Here is a 19,811-nt window from a genome sequence, read left to right on the forward strand (position 1 = left end):
CCATTACTGTGAGTGAACTGTACACCGGACAGTGCTACTGCCATGGCATCAACCAGTGCTGCCACCGATACCACCACTACCAACACCTTGGACCAAAGGCCAGAAGCTAACCATTTAGCCATGGAGTCAGATATTAATGAACATGAGCAACTAAATCAGAGATGAGAATGATGTTGGCAATGACTTTGCTATTGAAAGTGATCATAGTACTGATTGGGAGGAAGAAGGAGATAAAGAATCCATATAACAGCATTATTACTATGTTAAAAATCATTATATGTGGTCTGCAAAAGAACCTACTAGAAATGTGCGCACCCTGAGTTTTTTTTTTTTTTGCTAGGGGCTTTACGTCGCACCGACACAGATAGGTCTTATGGCAACGATGGGATAGGAAAGGCCTAGGAGTTGGAAGGAAGCGGCCGTGGCCTTAATTAAGGTACAGCCCCAGCATTTGCCTGGTGTGAAAATGGGAAACCACGGGAAAACCATCTTCAGGGCTGCCGATAGTGCGATTCGAACCTACTATCTCCCGGATGCAAGCACGCACGGCCAACTCGCCCGGTCGCACCCTGAGTCATAACATAATTTGCTTACCTGGAATTTTATATTTTCCAGGGAGAAGGTGCAACTTATAGTTAAATGGACTAATATCAAAATGCAGAATATGAGAGAGAAATACAAATGCATGGACTGTCCCGAAATTCAGGGCACTGATTATATAGAAATTGAAGCTTTTCTATGATTATTTCTCTACACTGCTTCTTTCAAATCAAACAGTGAAGAAGCCTCATCACGTCTTGAAAAGGTTTCTTACACTTCTCCTAGTGCTATGATTTGACAATGCAGAAGATAGGACACAAAGGCATATGCAAAACCCCACACCAGCAGTGTCTGTACTTCTAGGATTGCTAATAAAAAATTTACAGAAATCGTACTTGTTGGGAGCTAATGTTTGCATAGATGAAATGCCAGTCGCTTTCCGTGGATGCTCTGCCATGAAAATTTTTTGCCGAACAAACCAGACAAGTATGGTCTAAAACTCACGTGCATGACCGATGCGTGGACAGATTACTTCTACAGTGGATATCTGTATGCTCAATCACTATCATTCACTACTGATCTGCATTTAGAGCAGATTCACCTGAGTGACAGATTCCGTATGTGTTGTTTTCCTAGCCTTTTACTAAATTATTTCAAAGAAATTGGAAATTTATTGAACATCTCCCTTGGTAAGTTATTCCAATCCCTAACTCCCCTTCTTACAAATGAATATTTGCCCCTATTTGTCCTCTTGAATTCCAACTGCCAGGGATACAGATGGAATAGGTCTATCAGATGAAGAAAGAAAACTAAGCAAGCCTACACAAGCTGTTTGCCTGTCAAAACCAATCCAAGGGAAGAAGAGAAATGTTACTTTCAATACCTGGTTTACGTCTGTTGAATTTGCGGAGAAGCTAAATTCTGTGAACCTCACTTGCCTGGGAGCTATGAAAAGAAAGAGATACCTTCTTGCGTTCTTGCCATTATAGCCGAGAGAAGTTGGTTCATCTCTCTACAGATTTACAAATAGGCTGACACTTCTGTCATTTGTTCCAAATAAGAAGTAAGCCATCATTTTGTTATTATCTGTGCATCACAAGAAGCATATTTGTACAGAAACAAGAAAAGAGGAATTGATGGGTATGTACAACACAACAAAGGGGAATATTTTCAGTTTGGATGGAAAATGTGCTAGTTTTCCATCAAGGCGGTGGACAAGAAGATGGCCCATGGCTGTCTTTTCCAGGATAGTTGACACTGCAGGAGCTAATGCTTATACTTTATTCCTGTCTTACCCCAAAAGTTCAGAACTCCTTGAAATCGTTATTAACTCAGTTAGCCCAACAGCATATGGAAAGGAGACTCTCAAATCAAATAATTTCAAGGGACATAACTGGAATAGCATTTATTCTGAAAATGCCACTAGGAGACCAGGAAGAAAAACTTGAAACAAGGAAAGCCTGTTGCGTAAGTTCATCATCAAAAAAGAGAAGAATATCATACTGCCATTTCAAATACAAGATATCCATTTGCTGTTGAGTGCAGAAGGAAAATATGCATAAATTGTGTAAAGGATGCACCTGTGAGTGACAGTGTCAGTGGTATTCCACGTCTGCCATACTGATAAAGACAGTTTCTCTTTCATTTATGAAATTTCACAAGATATGTATAGGCCTAGTATGAATATGATCACCTCTTATTTTGAACACTTTGGCCGCTTTTGCTCCAAAATGTTCAGAAAATAATATAGTCCTATGTAGGAAGTAAAAACATTCTCTTGATTAGTGTGGGCCGATGACCTTCGATGTTAGGCCCCTTTAAACAACAAGCATCACCATCACCATTGATTAGTGAAAACATGGAAACAAATATAATATGTGATTCGAGTGCGTATTGGACAAAAAAGAAATTAATAATTAATAAACACTTTATTGATCATCATTAATTAATAAAGATACAGCACACAAATTGCGCATTGTATAAACAAAGTTTGTCATATGTACTGTCACTTCTCACTATTACAAAAGTTCACAATAGATAATCCCCGGTTTTAGCATGTGATTACATGATATCAACTGCAATGCTCATTGCACAGCTTGCAAACACAGGTTTCGTCGAGGCATGGAAGTACTCGGTGTTGCACAGTTTATGGTGATACCCATGGACTGCCATCGAGTTAACGAAATGTCGCATGTCTTGATTGGTCTTTGTCCATGTTCTATTCATCATCGCCTCCGTTGAGTAGAAATCGAGCCAGATTTCTTCCCTCTTCTTGACTCTGTCCTGCATTAATTTTTCCCAATCATCTGAGGATGGAAACCCTCGCTTCATTCGGAGGTCCTCGATGAAGAAGGTTTCCTTTGCAAGCTCATATGCAAGCCTTGATTTTGTGTATTTTGATATTCCCAGTGTAGCTTTCAGGAAGCGCGACTTGACTGCTTCAATTGTCTTCAGCTCAGCCAGACCCAATTTATTCCATATAATGTCCAGTCCATATGTGGCAATTGGTGCAATTTTCGCATCGAATAGTTTCATAGCAGTTTCTAGTGAAAGCTTGGTAATTGTTTTAATATCATATATTGCTTTGGTGGCCGCCGTTGCTCTAGACTTTATGTGAATCCTATAGGTTGTTGCTGTTGTTTGCATGGTCAGTCCTAGATACTTAAATGTATTGTCAGTCTTGAGGACTGTAAATCCTAAGTATATCCTGTCACTTGCGGCCTCTCGGCCACCTTTCCAAAACGACTTTTTCACTGTTTTCTCTGTGTTAATTTTCATCTTGTTATCTTTTGCCCACCTGTCTAGATTGTCTACAGCTTTTTGCACATCATGTAGGGAACTTGATCCAATGACCATATCGTCTGCATATATTTTCAAATCTTCTATTCCTTGCTGAGTAACCTTTACCACATCATACGTCTAATGTTAAACAGCAAGGGGCTTAGTGGGTCTCCTTGGAGTACTCCGTTGGTCTGCATGATCAATTTTGAAGTCGCAACTTGGTCATCAATTTGTATGTAATTTGTCATCAGTATGTTACTTATCAGAGTCGTGAGCTTGTCTTTCCCCATTATTGCTTCCAGCTTCGCGATTATTAGTGGTCTGCTTAACGTGTCAAAAGCTTTTGCATAATCAACAAATACTGCATGGAATTTGCCTCTTGGATGTCTGAGGGCTTCTTCAATGTCATTGATGAGGTTGTTAATGGCATGGAGGGTGCTCCTTCCTTTACAGAATCCAAACTGTTCCTCTGGGAGTTTGTGTTCTACTGCGTCTGCAACTCATTTTGTGAGAAGCTGTGTCATTATTTTCAGCATGCACTTTTCTATAGCTATTCCTCTATATGACTTAGGGTCTGACTGGTCGCCTTTTCCCTTGTACAACATTTTCATAGTCGAGGTTCTCCAAGATGTTGGGATGTTGCATACTTTTAGACAGAGGTTCATTAGGTTTGAAATCACCGGTAATACTGTTTCTGATGAATCTTTTATGTGTTTGATGTATATGGCATCAGGTCCTATGGTCTTATTTTTAAGTGACATAATAGCTTCGTACACCTCTTCCTTTGTGAACGGGTTAGTTACTTCTTGGTATGATCCTGTTATCACTGCCTCAGTATTGACGTCCTCATCAATATTTAGTATATTCCTAAAGTGATCTTCCCATGTATCTATTTCTATCATTCGACTGCTTTGCATTTTCCTAGGCTTTAATGCTACAAACGGGTCCTTGATGACATCCTTCACGATTTTTATCGCTTCCTTTTCCATATGTTCATTTCGTTTTACCGACAGCAGTTTCTAGTATTCCTTCCTGATGACGAAATATTGCCTTATTGTCTCAATGCTCTTGTTGTTCTTTGCCGCATGCATGGCCTTAATAGTGCTCTTTCTCTTCTTATATCAATCTTTATCAAACCATATTTGCGATCTTCTCTTACACTTATACACAAATGCTGATTTGATTGTCTTCTCCAGGGATAGTGCGGCTGCATCTATGTAATTATTCTTTATGTTCTTTTCAAGTTCTTTCCGTTCTTTGGTTTGTTGTTTGAGTACAATTTTATTTATCTGTCTTGAGGGTTTGCAATCAGCATAGTTCTCTCTCTTCTCTATTCTTGAGACATAAAAATGCGTCAAGACAGGACAGTGTTTCCTTATCATCGCCTGTTCTGTAGTGAAACACACGGAGTAATTTATTAGCTTAATGTTTTGACCTTTGTAAAAGATTAAGTCTATAGTACTACTCCCTGTATATGTAAAGTACGTTCTATCTTCGAAGTTGTTAACAAGGTTGAAACCTTCCTCAGACATCATTTCCAGGAGCTCTTTCGCTCTATGATTGTTGTTGTCAAGTCTGCAGTTTAGGTCTCCGGCAAGTATTATGTCTCTGCCCGGAGCTATTTGCATTATGGAGGACATGATGATTGCTATTAGTTCTTCTGTGTATATTGCTATCACGGAGATCCATTTAAAGTTTATTATCATTGTGTCCTGTTCTTGGTGTGTACATAAAATTTTACCTAGTCATGGTTTATAGTAGCATGAAATACCGCGCATTTGTCTCCCTCTTGGTCCTTGTGTTCCTGGTAAATGTTGCGCATAGAAGTGCTTAGTTCAGTGGGTTTGGTAGATAGAGTCTCAAGTAGTATGAGAATATCATGTGATTGTAGAAGGTTGTTTGTCAACTGTATGGCGCTCTTTAGACCTTCTACATTCCATAACAAGATGCGAAGAAGGTTAGGCTGGGAGTTTGACTCCTGTTTCTCTGGAGCGCAAAAGACGGTATCGTCTCACAACAACGCCTTTAGGCCATGCTTCTGGAGCGTACACTTTCCCCATTTCATGTAAAGGTATAATTACTCTTAGTGCTTTAAGTGAATTATTAGTTTGTAATTCTTCACATTCAATAATATTTGTCACATTTAACTTGGTTAGGTGTTGCTTTACCATTTCTACAGTGGTATTATGGTGGAGTCGCCCTATGTATATCCAAGCTCTGGGTTCTGCTGCTTGTAATTCTGTTTCATTCATTGTGAGGGCCTTTTTGGAGTTGATTAATCGTGCATCTGCTGTTGTCAAGATTGTCGGCTGTATGTTGGAAGGCGTTGGTGTCTTTTGTGTGGATTGTGACTCTTCCATGATTTCTTTGTAAGTGCGGATGAGGTGCGTTGTGATTTCCATGGATGACGTTTGAGGAAGTTGCTTGATCCGCTTCTGTGTTCGTTATGAATGAATTATTACCTCGAATATCCTTCAAACTCTTTCGATTGATGAGTTCACCCTTATGGATTGTAATTCTCATGTTAATTTCCTCACGTAACATACTCGTTAATTTGGCAGTTAAAGTATCCATCATGGCATGTAAGTCCTGTGTAATTTTTCTGGTGATTCTTTCTTCCATTTCATGTTCTGAGGAACTGACTATGTTGCCCTGCTGGAGGTTGCCCTGCTGACCTCTAGATGGCATCTGGCCCTGTTGGCGCTGTTCTAGATTCGATATCTCATCTCTCTGATCATAGGTTGTTCTCCCTGTGCCATCGCTGCTGTCCCTAAAGCTGTTCTGCGGATGTCCGCTAGATAGAACCTGTCCCTCATCATGTTGGTCATTATTCATAACTTCAACTCGTTGCTCGGAGAATGATATCTTTGAGTTATCTCTGTTATTCTCTTGACTGCTCTGTGGCCAATCGGGATATTGCGTGCTACTAGTTGTTTCTTGCGAGTTCCCAAGAGATGGTGCCACCTGTCCTGCAGTTAAACTATCTGACATTGCCGTCATATCATTTATTTAACCTCATTGTCCTCATGTCGAGGAGTCTGTTTCCTTGCACTGTTATTTTCAAGCATAGTTTTCATTTCATCAAAACAGCTTATGATGACACTCACCATTTTATGAATATCTTCTTTAATTTCTTTCTTCATATATCCTCCTGCATCTGCAGTATTCTGTATAAACCTTAGAGCAATGTGTAACCGGCTTTATTACTGGATACTGGCCGCACTTAAGCGACTACAGCTATCGAGCTCGGTAGAAATAGTTATAGAGCCATTCAGAGGCATATGAGGAATGCCGATACGCTTTTAGTTCAAACATAGATTTAGTCCTTACTACATCTTCCCCATCTTACTTCTTGCTTCCATTGCTACTCAAATGTGCATAACAGAGATACAAGCGCTCAAACATCAAACCAGCTCATCATTCCTCACCATTGAAAAACAACTCATTTTCTGTGTTCAGCATATGAGAATGGATCCGTTTACCGGATGACGTCAGAGGAATACCAACCTCAGTATCATTTAACAGAGCCCTAAGAGGTACAGCAGGATACAAATGAACTGTGCATTGCTGGTCTTTTATTGATCGTTCTAGTACATTATTATCACTAGCTATTATTATTATTAATATTATTATTATTAATATTATTATTATTATTATTGTAAGTATGTATATCTCACTGGGGGGCGATTTTATTTCTGTTATAATATTTTGATTGTGTTTAACTGGGCTATATTTAGTATTAATTGTGGTAGTGTTAACTGTGATTGTATGTACAATAATTGGTTTGGTGTAAGAGAAGGCTTAATGGTCTTAACTACTCCAATAAAACATTTATCTTTATCGATCTTCTTCATAAAGCTTTTGACTTTTTAAAGAAAATGTTGGTACAATGGAGTTGGTAATAAAATGTGTTAAAACATTTTTTAAAATATGCATTTTCAATATAAAATGAATTAACCTTGCCTTTATGAAATATAATTTCATTAAAATTGCTCAAATTATAGACGTCTCTCAGATGCCATGTCACCAGTTATGTTCCTTTCGAATCACGTCACTAGCATAGCGATAACCATCCTTTGTATTTCAACCCAAATAACCTGCTATCTGGACAGGTGGGTTAGCTGCTTTACACCTAAGACAGGGCAAAGTGAAACAATAATTCCTTTCCTGTATTCTTTGGACTATAAGATGCACCCTGATATTTTGCTGAAAATTTAAGTTAAAATTTAATTTCAATATGGTTTTTTAAATGCATCTTAACTTTTGACAATAAAGTTTACAATTGCACCTGATGCAACCACCTTTATGCTTTTACATAGAATACTACACTTTGAAATATGTTGACATCATCACACAATTTCTTATCAATTCCCACACGAAGTTTTTTCCCATTCCTCAAATTTTCTGAATAAAATATTGTTCATATTTCCAATGTCATCAAATATTTGATATTTATTGGCCTGAATTTACTGTCTTAAGAATGTTCATATTGTTTTAAAACCTCATCCAAAGAAGCATATTTTTTCAGTGTTATCCAATGAAATGATTCTAGAGACTAATATGGAGAATATCACTTTGTAATCAGTAGCAAGTTCCAGTAGTGATAATTTACTGTACATGATGTAGATAAGAGATTTCTTTATGACTTAGCATTCACATTAGAAGCAAGAAATATGCAAAATTACATGGTAACGGGGCAGCACGTAGACAGTACCTGCTTGTGATTTGTAACAGTGACAGTATTGCACTATCTACAGTGAAAGGGCAATGGGGACAACATAGAGGAGGCCATAGTTCAGGCAGCAGTCAAAGGTGAAAGGCTAAGAGGAAGGGCACCAAGCGGACAAGCTGGTCAGGTGATACAGGTCACCCAGATGCTTTTAAAAAAGAAGATCTATACTTGTGCAACTGACTTAAAGCATTTAATAGCTGCCCATGTGGGAGACCGTATCTGAGTTAAAGCGTTAAAAGTCTTGTGATGTAAATGTTGTTTTGAATTTAGCGCTACATTTGTACAAAGACATAGTTCGGGGTGTAAACCATGGATGGCATATAAATGAACAGTCCCTCAACCTGACTACCTGAACAGAGGGTTCATTCCAATGCTTTTTCTTTTTTTCTTTGAGTAAACACAGACCTAAGCCAGTCGTGATATTCTTGTGTGAAGTGGGTTATTGTCTGGTGATATGATTTAACATTAAGAATTTCATACTTAGGTTCTATATTGAAACAAGATTTACATCAAAGAAAGGACAATAAGTTCCACCTTTTCAATACTATATATTGTGTGAAAGTTTTACATAACAGTTAAAACATCACAACTTTTGTTCATTCGGTTCCAGTTTCAACAGATTCCCTGTCATCATCAGCCGAGAATAATTAAACAAAGACAAGTATAGATCATGACTCTTATGGTGCGATTACAATGGTAGATTAAAAATATACATTATATACATTATATGATTTTAATATATTTTAATATAATGTATTAAAGCTACAGAAATGTGAACATTCACTCACTCAGCATATAACTCAGTTGCTTGCACACGGCAGATATTTTGGCAATACTCCGAAAACTTTTTGTAAGAACTCAAATCTAATGTGGGTAGGATTTCACAACCTAATGGGCAGTGACTATGAAGGAACAGTTGTAAGCAGTGCAGAGCCTTAGAGACCTATGGTTAGAGAGGAGCCTGATCATGTATTGTTATATGAGGAGAGATAATTCAGTTCACCCCAATTTACAACCACACAGAAAAAGGGTCAACATGTGAATACTGTGCTGCATATGCTGCCATGATAACTAATGAAATGTGACAATCATTGCACAGCATAAATGTAAATCTAATAATAATAATAATAATAATAATAATAATAATAATAATAATAATAATAATAATACAAGTATTCAAGCTCCATCTGAGCATGTCATAATTGTCTCAAGATGTCAGTAAGCAAGCTGTCACAGCAGCCTAGAACAGGTAACATTAGGGATTGTACAAGTTAAGATGTTTTCCAAATGTATTAGGGCAAAAATAATTCCTTATTAATTTTACATCTTGTATCTGTTAACTTATTTAGTCCAGAACAGCATACCAGCCACTTACGTAACAATTTTTAACAAGTTAAGGTTTCTTCCATATCGAGTAATACAGCCCCACTTTAATTAAATTTAGTAACAACCTGTTATTTTTGTAGTCACTGAGTTATCCTAAAACAAGATGTAATATTGTCGAAAGCCTTTGCTTCACTGAATAAAAAGGAAACCCATAGTTCAATCTATCTGAAAATTATTCTCTCCAAGATATCCAATGAAAATATGTCAGCACACAAACTTGGTAAATGGCACCAAATGCTAACATATTTAGTGTTTTACCATTTTGTTAGCCAACGGCCGTAACCGTGTTGAAACACCGAATCCCATGTGATCTCCGAAGTTAAGCAACATTGGGTGTGGTCAGAAGTTGGATGGGTTGCCACGCGCTGTTGGTGGGGGGTAAGGGAATGGAGGAGCGGAAAGGAATTGGCCACCCTACTGCACGCAAACTCCGGCTCAGGAACACCTCTGCGGAGGTTCGGACCTGCCTTCGGGCAGAATAACCCTTACCTACCATTTTGTTCAATTGTAGTATAACATGGCAAACACATGGGATGCATTTTCAGTATGTGCATATGAACCAGAGTTGCAAGGTTACAGTATATGCAAATTAACTACCATTAAGGTACTTTTGCAGAATGTCGCAAAATATGTCTCTTTAAATAATTTTTATTGTTAAATGATTTGCCACATTTCTCGCAAGGAAACGGATCTTTCAGTTCGTGTACGGGCACGTGAGCTTTCAGATACTTCTGTTTACTAAATATTTTTCCACAGACAGAGCAAGCGCAAGATAACTGTGGTTTTGTATGTGCCAACAAATGCTTCCGGAGACTAGAGGGCCTTCCAAAAGTTCTATCGCATTTTGTACATTTAAAAGCATTAATACCAGTATGCGTGAGGATGTGCTTTTTTAATGTAGTTTTGCGCGTAAATCCCTCGTTACATATTTGACAAACGAATGGTCTGTCCTTACCGTGTATCAGAATATGATTCTTTAGTTGAAATCTCAGGGAAAAAGCTTTACCACACGTAGTGCATTCATATCCCTTATGCTCCCCATGGGATAGCATATGTCTACCCAGATTTGACCTGTCATTGAAGGCTTTACCACAAAAGTTACAGCAAAGCCAATTATCTTGAGAGTGTTTCCGCTGATGGCGGTACATACTTGACCTGTTAATAAAATATTTATCACACATACTACAGGGATACACACGACAATCACAGATCTTGCAGCAGTAAATATTCTTTCGTACAGTTTCAAATAAGTGTGTACATTTCTTTTCAGCACTCGTAACAAACAAACCTGACTCAGGCTTCTCGAGAAGAGTTTCTGTGGAGCAGGCATTGTCACTGACTTCAAGACCTTCATCTGGTAACAGAGGAGCCACAGGTCCAACAATACAAGAAGCACATTCATTATGATTGGGCCCATTTATTTCTTTTAGGTGATGAACATCAGAGTTACCCATTTCTTTCTCCACAATTTCAGTAGATGAAGGATGAAAGCTGTAACATAAAATACAGAACTATTGCATTATGAGCATGCTACACAGGAAAGGATTATATATAAATCATGTTCATAAGACACTTCTTGTACATTAAATGGTACATATTCCCTTTACTAGATATGATTTGGTAAAGATTAATTCTTGTTTGTTACAAAATCACAGGAAAATAGATTAATCTTGGTATTTAAGTTTAGCATAAAAATGTGGAGGAGGACTTAAGCTACAACTGGTTCAGCATGAGGAATAGAGAAGGCCCTAAAACATAAAACTCAATGTATCTCTTTCACAGTTTGTTTTACACAAATAATTATTCTTGATGAAATTTATTTTGAGTAATTTTCACTAACTACTGTGCGCCATAACTTTTCCAATACAATGAAAAATTACAAAAAATATCAGTGACAGTCATGTGAAATTTAAGTGAAGGGCTGACAGCAATGTTTTAAAGGCTTGCGACTTCCTTAATATTATTGTAATACATGGCTTTTATACCTGAAGGAAGAGTTCAAATCATGGGCAGCGAGAATGGAGAAGATGAAACTGCAAAGTGTAAGAGAGAACCAAGATAGGTTTATGACATGACAAGCTCCTAACAGGGAGAGACATCACACCACAAGAGCCTCAGAATTCCACAGACATTATGGGTTGACAAACATACATATGCTAGGTGACTGTCCGGATCACAACACTAAGGACTTCAGCTAGTGATCTATAAGCCTGACTGAAAAGGAAAGTGAAGGCCTCCTTAGGACTGAGATCTACATATTAGAAACTATGGTCAAGTCCTACAAATCACAGTCATATCTAAAAGTAAGCAAAAGAAAGTTAAGAGACGTGCTGATAGTATCTGGTTTCTTGTCACTGAATGCAATGAAGACATATTCACTTTGGTTTTAAGAGATGATTTCCATCTTTAAATAGTTTTAATGGCTAATCTATGATTACATAAAATTAACTTATTGTCTACTATGGACTTAGCTCAAGGTTTAATTAGTACATATTTCATCCTGATTCATAGGACATAGTGTGTAATACAAAAACTGACAGAGACAGCAAAACACTAGGTGAATTAAGATTGTTTAAAATATGTTGAACACTAGTAAAATGTTTGGTGACACTTAACAAAGCATGGTAACATTCCAATCTATGAAGAATAATGTGCACTAGTGAAACATTTTCTGAGCATTGCCTTCCTTTCTCACCTCCTAGGAGCAAGAGCAAGTTGTTATTGTCATTAATACCCTCTATTGTAATTTGATGAATATTCACATGGACGATTGAGCACATGCAAAGCAAGCTCAGCAGGACCAGCAGGAAAACTCCTAACAAAACATTATTACCAAAAAATAACACTACTTACCAACCAAACTTCAACTACATTCATTTTCCACCTGTCCAAATAGAAACTAAAATTTACAAGAACTTAAGTAAACAGAACTAATTCCACATATATATGTTCAACCAGCCATAAATACCCATCAAATTACAATGCAGTTTTAATGACGACAAGAACAACTTGCTCCTAGAAGAAGAAGAAACTAAGACAACATTCAGCAAAAATTGCCATTGGTATACATTGTTATTCACAAGCTGGAATGATTCTAAAGTTAGCAAAAGATTGTTGTACGAAACCATATGTGGATATTGAGATACTCCTATAGAATGTAAATATTTTCAGTATTTATTTTGTACCCTTCCAAGATGATACCCACAACTCCATGCCACACTCAGATATTCCAGTTTTGGCCTGACAAAGATGCTGTACAATTAATACATGGTTTTATGGTTTTAAATGGCTTAACATTTCTTGTCATGTAGGAACCTCGTCTGAAGTGTTGTCCTGTATTGTCAAGAAACAAGGAATCTCAGGAAGGCAGATCAGAAATACATCAAAAGGTTTGGAATGTGGAGTCAAAACACAATAGAGAGGATCAAATGGGCAGATCAAGTGGGCAATGAGGATGTTGTGATGGGAGTCAATGACCAAAGAACAATTTGCAGAAGATTTATATGATGAAAAGCCAATTCGACGGTGATCTACATGAAGAAATAGATTACTGAATGATAATGCTGGAGGTCAGGTTGAAGGAAAGAAGGGAAATGGAAAGAATAAGGATAATGTTTACAGATGAACAGAATAAAGGGAGGAAGATGACATACAGCAGCTAAATAAGAAGTTGCAAATAGGACAGAGTGGTGAATTTCCTTGGAAGAGAACAAGGGCTTGTCATCGGATAAACACTTAAGCAGTACAACTGCATATGAGGTGACGGAGTGATTAGCTCAGTGTACTGGTGCTCAAACATCATCCTCATGTCAATAGATTTACTGGCACATAAAATAACTCCTAAAGAACAAAATTCTGGTACCTCAGCATCACCAAAATGCTTAAAAGTAGTTAGTAGGATGTAAAATGAACATTATTATTATTATTATTATTATTATTATTATTATTATTATTATTATTATTATTACTTTTTTACATGCGAATGGACCACTAAGGATCATGCTACAACTTCATTTCTTTCCCTTCATGCGGAGTTTTCTCTGTGTCCAATACTCCTTCATGCGTTCGCTGGCCTGCTTTCGTTGTTCATCTGTCCAGGCTCTTCTGGTCTTCCTAGTTCTTCCTGCAGCTTGAACACTTTCCAAATGCTTCAGTGTGTTCTTAAATGTACTCCTTTCTAACAGCTGGTCTTCCAAGATGCTTAACCTTTCCATATCCTTCTTTGTTTCCTTAATCCATGCTGTAGTGGTCTCTCAAGAAGTAATCAAATATCTGTTTGGTAAGTCTGTATGCATTCATTCTGTACAGATGTCCAAGAAATGCCAACCTCCTTTTCTTCATGGTCTCTGAGATTCTTTCCACCTTCTGGTAAACTTCTTTGTTACTCCGAAGTTTCCATCCGCTTTCAGTTTGGACAGCTCCCATAATTTTTCTGAGGATCCTTCTTTCCAGGACCTCTAGGCATTCACTGGAATACAGGCATTCTGTTTTGACCACGGTGTTGTAATGTTTCAATTTGGAATTCCGAGATAAGCACTTCTTATTGTAGATGTTTTTTGTCAAGCCGTATGCTCTCTCCATTTTTAAGATCCGATCGTCCATTGCAGCTTTTTCTAGTCTATTCTCCTGTATTGTCTCACCAAAGTACTTGAACTTCTTGACCCTTTCTACCCGTCCTATCTCTGTTTCCAGGAATTTGGGTCATCTTTGATGTTTGTCATGAATTTGGTCTTTTCTGCTGAGATCCTCAGTCCTGTTTGGCTGGCGATTCTTTTCAAGAGGTTAATCTGGATGGTTGCAACCTCTGGACTTCCTGATAGTATAGCAAAGTCATCAGCAAAAGCCAAGCAGTTGACTTTAACCCCACCTGATTTTCTCCCTAGACAGATCGGGATTATCCCTTGATGTTCAAGTTCTGAGTTCCATATTCTCACTATCTTTTCTAGGACAGAGTTGAACAGGAGTGGGGATAGTCCATCTCCTTACCTCACACCTGTCTTGATTTCAAATGATTGTGAAAGATGCCCAAAGAATTTTACCTTGGAGGTTGTGCCTGTTAGGGTCTCTTTGATTAAATTTGCCAGTTTCGTTTTGACTCTAAATTCCCTAATGATATTATCCAAAGTCTCTCTGTCCACCGAATCAAAGGCTATAAATGACACCACAATTTTCTTACCACTCAATATTCTGTGGCAGAGTATTGACTTCAGGTTGAATATTTGTTCGATACAGGAGCGGCCTTTCCTAAATCCTGCTTGGTATTCCCCTTGTTGTTGGTCCAGATTGGCTTCTATTCTATTAAGAAGCAGTTTTTTTTTGCTAGGGGCTTTACGTCGCACCGACACAGATAGGTCTTATGGTGACGATGGGATAGGCCTAAGAGTTGGAAGGAAGTGGCCGTGGCCTTAATTAAGGTACAGCCCCAGCATTTGCCTGGTGTGAAAATGGGAAACCATGGAAAACCATCTTCAGCGCTGCCGATAGTGGGATTCGAACCTACTATCTCCCGGATGCAAGCTCACAGCCGCGCGCCTCTACGTGCACGACCAACTCGCCCGGTAAGAAGCAGTTTTGAGAGAATTTTATAGGCCATCGGGCTGAGGGACATGCCCCTATAGTTGTTGACATCCTGCTTGTCCCCTTTATTATTATTATTATTATTATTATTATTATTATTATTATTATTATTATTATTAATATTAATATTATCAAGGTTTATGAACCTCTGACATTAGAACAGCTGGCAAAATCAACCTTTACCACATCCTCATCCGTGTCAAACAATCTAATACCATCTACTCAGTTTTTTCTACTGGGGTTAAACAACCATTTCCTAGCATAAATTTTTTTGTTGCAATAACTGAAATGAAAGGGATCATATGATCTAAAACAACTGAAAGCTCTAAGAGAGCTGAAACATTTTCAAGCATTTCAGGCACCTCATGGCTACTGATGAATGTGCAATTAGGCACTTTCCCTGCCGCCTACATCCAGTCACACATCATATTAAAATAACTTTATTCTTTCCTAACCCTAGCCCTAACTTTAAAGAAATACTGTGACCGTATAGTCACATTGAATATTTATTCGGAAATATATATATGTGGAAGTGTGTATGCTTGGATTTTCTTTGTTAGAACAGGGGCTCGGTTGCATTGTGTTGCGTAACTTCTTCGCCGGCCTGGCGCCTACCTTGGCTTATAAAACCCCCGAACTGAGTGCACGTGATGAGGGAAGAAGAGAAAAAAATATAGTTTCTGCTCACTCTGCCTCTAAAACAAATGCCAACTCACAGTAGAGCCAACATGAGGAGGTGATTTTAGAAGTAGTACTTTCGGGATAATAACGTTTAAATTAATCATGAAGCGCATGTCAAAGTAATAACTGGAATAATGGATCATTGACAAAATTATAAATCAAAATAAAATAATGTTATTTATGAAATTACATCTTAAGGAAGTTACGTAAGATGGTCTGGCATCATAACGCTAGCTGTGAAATCAGACAGCCAACAGGGATTCCCCGTTGGGCTCTTGATTTAGACGATGAATTTCTATAAAACCACTGATTGTTCCGTATTCTGCATTACATCTATTATTTGTGATTAGCGAGCCACACAATCTGCCGCATTGCTGATTGCCATAAACTTGGTGGATCTGGAGATCTCAAAATTATAGTCAGGAGCCGTTCCTCTGTCTAACGCCCACTCCATGTGAGGCCATTTATGCACATACACCTCAGGGTAGCTTGTTAGTCTGGAGACAGTCTTGGAGGTGAAAAGACGGTCGGTCGGTGGTTGGTTTTGCCTATTCTTTGTACAAGAAAATGTCCAAACAAACGGGAGAGCTCTACATATAATTTCTCATACGAAGTGCTAATAGAGAACCTAACTGATCGATAGTGCTGTAGGAATTACAGATCGTGAATTACATGATTACGTAATATGTACGTATCACATAACTGTGACGCTCTGATGTGACAAATATCAGACAGAGAGGACTATCCTTGAATTAATCTCCCCTGTGTGCGAGAGAGAGACCATGGGGTGTAATATTCATTTTGAAACTGTGTGAAGGCAAACGTGTGAAAAGGTAGCACAAAAATCTGTGTTAGATAATAAACAGATTTCCTGTACAAAATTATCGTGCTGAATGATGGCGTAGTTGTAGTAGTACAGAGAAACAGACGAACGAGACTGGGTTTCAAAATAAATATAGATACCCAATGTCTCAATGATTTAGAGTGACGAACTATTGCATTTACTACACCACGAGTTTTTGCACTAGCATGTTGGACTGAGGTAGACTAGCTACACCCTGCATCAAAGTAATAAGTACGTAACTTTCATTCCGTCAGAGGAAAAAGGGAAATTTGACTGTGACATGTGCAGAAGAAGCCATTGTGAAAATCAGTGTGATTACTATCTTTCCATTGATTTCAACCCTAATACCATGGATTACTCAAAAGGCGTCGAGGGACGTCTAGAACCCGGGACTTCCCATTTCAGCACCATGGAGTAAACACTGCAGGCGGGTCCCTCGTGGGCTCGGACGATGGAGGACAAACCAGCTGTTGAGTACTAAGCTATGACTTTGTAATGCTTGTATTCCATTAGTAAATATGTTAAAATGTAAGGATAGGATTAGGATAATTTTTAATATTGAATATTAGATTAGTTCACTTAGAGTGGTCCCTTTTACTTTTAGTCATTTCAGGTTATATGGGAAGGAAACAAATTAGGGTAATTGTACGTATTTTTGGCCCCATTTATTTCCTTGCATGTGCATGTTATGGATATTTAAGAGTGCTGTCAGAGGAAGATGGGGGAAGAGAGTAGTTAATTTTGGTAGGTTAAAGAAGTAACTTTCATCTGAATGACTATACAAGATGAGTCAGGGTAATGCAACGGTAGGATCTTTGCCAAGTGCCTGTGAACAATATAAATGTGGGGTAGTTGAAGCACTCTCCTTTTAACGTATAGTAGTAGAATTCATTGCGTGATAGGTTAAGATGTGGCTGTATCTGGATGTGTGTAAAGAATTCACTGTCCCTAGGTTCAAATACCAAACCTCCAGCCACTAGCTAGGCTCCTGTGAATTTTTTTTTTTTTGTGTGTTTGATATTGTTTGATATTTGCATTTTATTGAACTAATTAATTTGATCGGATATTTTTTGAAAAACTATTTTGTCCCTATCTTTGCCAATAATTAGCATCCATGACCTCTTCCGTTCAGGGTATGCATATAAGCTAAGTTGGTTCTAGTTCGCATCCGCAGATGCACCATGCCCTTGAGAGGCTTGTGCTCATATCTTGGAATTGAGGGGTAGCGGTTGACCTCGCTATGCTCTAATGGGCATTTGTCATCTCATGTGTTCAGATTAGTTATTAAAATCCAAATGAGGCAACATTTGTCACTAGGCAGAAAAGGTCCCTTGACTGTTATTTTCTGTAGCGTGTGGTCCCATGTGTTAAGACCCAATAGGGGTAAATTTGTGTTGTCACATGGTCCCATGAGCTATGGGAAGTGATGGGAAAGGTCCCAATACAAACAATAGCACTGAGACAGTAAACTGCCAAGGAATTAGGACTTTGAAATGGAAAAACAGGTAGAATAAAACAGAGTATCTTTAAGGTTGTATACAAGAGAGTGAAAGGGTTTGGGGGGGGGGGAGATTGTGAAAGTTAAATCAATTTATTACTGGAACTGTACTTGAAAAAGACCAAACCCACAACCTTTATATTTGAAAGCAATACTCTTCCATCTGAGCTATCAAGGCCTAAAGCCCTTATTGCTGAAATGGTTGGGGTTTGCTTGTACTGTTGTCTCATTGGCCATGATCATTTTGTACCTATAATTTGTTTGGCACATACTAAATATATTCAACTAGAAGTCTATTTCAAATACGAAAGTGTATATACTCTGGTGTCTACAAGCATGATAGGACTCTTTTTGCAGGTGCCTAATTACATAATTATTACTGAGTATTGTCTCACTGATATATTACCTTTTTTTAATGTACTTTCAATACATACTTCCTTCCTCAGGACAGGAAACATTTCACTGATATTAGTCAAAGCTAGTTTTTGTGGAATATGAAAGGTGTGCGATACTGATTATTGCTTATAGCTTATCACTATGCATTGTTGTTCTGAAGTTATCAGTGTTTGAACTTGGAATATTATTTACAAATTGACTCTGGTTTTCTTGTGTAATGGCATCAAAATGTTGCTATGTGTATAAAGAAACTTGTAATAGTAAAAAATTATATGAATAGAATTTACAACCTCAAAACTCTCAAAGATGAAGGGATGTAGGAAAAGAAGTTTTTACCAGTGACACATCAGTATAATCCCAATCATACATAAGTGCTAAAAGAAATTCTCTTGAGATGCAACCTAAAACAATGTTCTGTGAAAAATTCTGTTTCTCCACATCTGACTACAAGTACACGTTCAACCCTAAGTAGGGCCTAAATCTATTAAGTACATTTTACTGGTCCAAATCTAAAAAATTATAAGGCACTTTACACTAATTTTCCCAAAAAATATATTTTCTTCCTCAGACTGGATCTTAGTTCACATTAATTATTGTCAACATTAACCCCAGAACTGGTAATGTTAAATCTTGTGGTGGCAGTCATATTTGGTAGCTTTTACGTGTCTAAATAAAATACAAAATATCTGCAAGACACAAAATGAATCTATGAAGTTTTATAGGTCTAAGTAAAGGTAATACACTAAGGATTGCTGTAGTTACACAAAATTGCATAAATGTTTTGAGTAGAAAAATGTAGTCTGTTCTTAAATTCAAAATAAAAACAAAAATTAAAATCATATGTACACAAAATTCGAACATGTCACAAACAATATGAGAAATACAGATTGTCAACAACGAATCTGTGATGCACTAGCAAAGGTTTCATCACCCTGAAAGGTAAATAATAAGAATAAACATTCTAAATGTGACCCTGAGTCTGTCTGTTCATGCCCAGTAAACCTCAAAGTCAGGTCCATCACTTTCATTTTCCAACAAATGTTTGCACTATTTCATTTCTAATTTTCCATAATGAAGTGAAGATGCCATATTTAGACACACACTGTACTAAAAATGCATACAATCAAATAATATATACGTATATGGTATACAGCAGTAAATAACTTGCACCGAATGGAAAACTGCAAAATAAAATGAAATACAATTGCAAGAAGAGCCCGTGGAGGTTTGTTTACAAACACTACTGAAATGGCGCTCAAACAGGTCGTCGGAGAACTGCACTAATGTATTTGTGTAGAAGTGTGCCCATAGGGGCTGTAGCTATGGAAGAAACTGAAATTACAGCTGCTGTGAGCATCAAGAATGAGAAGAAGTAG

General features: G+C 37.7%; 1 protein-coding gene across 1 annotated transcript in view; it reads right to left on the minus strand.

Annotated features, from left to right (window-relative positions):
* Positions 1 to 6,326: 6,326 nt before the first annotated feature.
* The window catches only part of LOC137502979 (uncharacterized), a 66,522-nt gene continuing 53,037 nt past the window's right edge, over positions 6,327 to 19,811 (minus strand). The window contains exons 6-7 of the mRNA XM_068230267.1: positions 10,542 to 10,930; positions 6,327 to 6,478 (exon numbers count right to left, since the gene is read on the minus strand). Of these exons, the coding sequence (XP_068086368.1) occupies positions 6,327 to 6,478; positions 10,542 to 10,930 (541 nt within the window). The remainder of the gene's footprint in view (positions 6,479 to 10,541; positions 10,931 to 19,811) is intronic.

The sequence above is a fragment of the Anabrus simplex genome, chromosome 14, assembly GCF_040414725.1.
Source record: "Anabrus simplex isolate iqAnaSimp1 chromosome 14, ASM4041472v1, whole genome shotgun sequence".
Taxonomy (NCBI): Eukaryota; Metazoa; Arthropoda; class Insecta; order Orthoptera; family Tettigoniidae; genus Anabrus; species Anabrus simplex.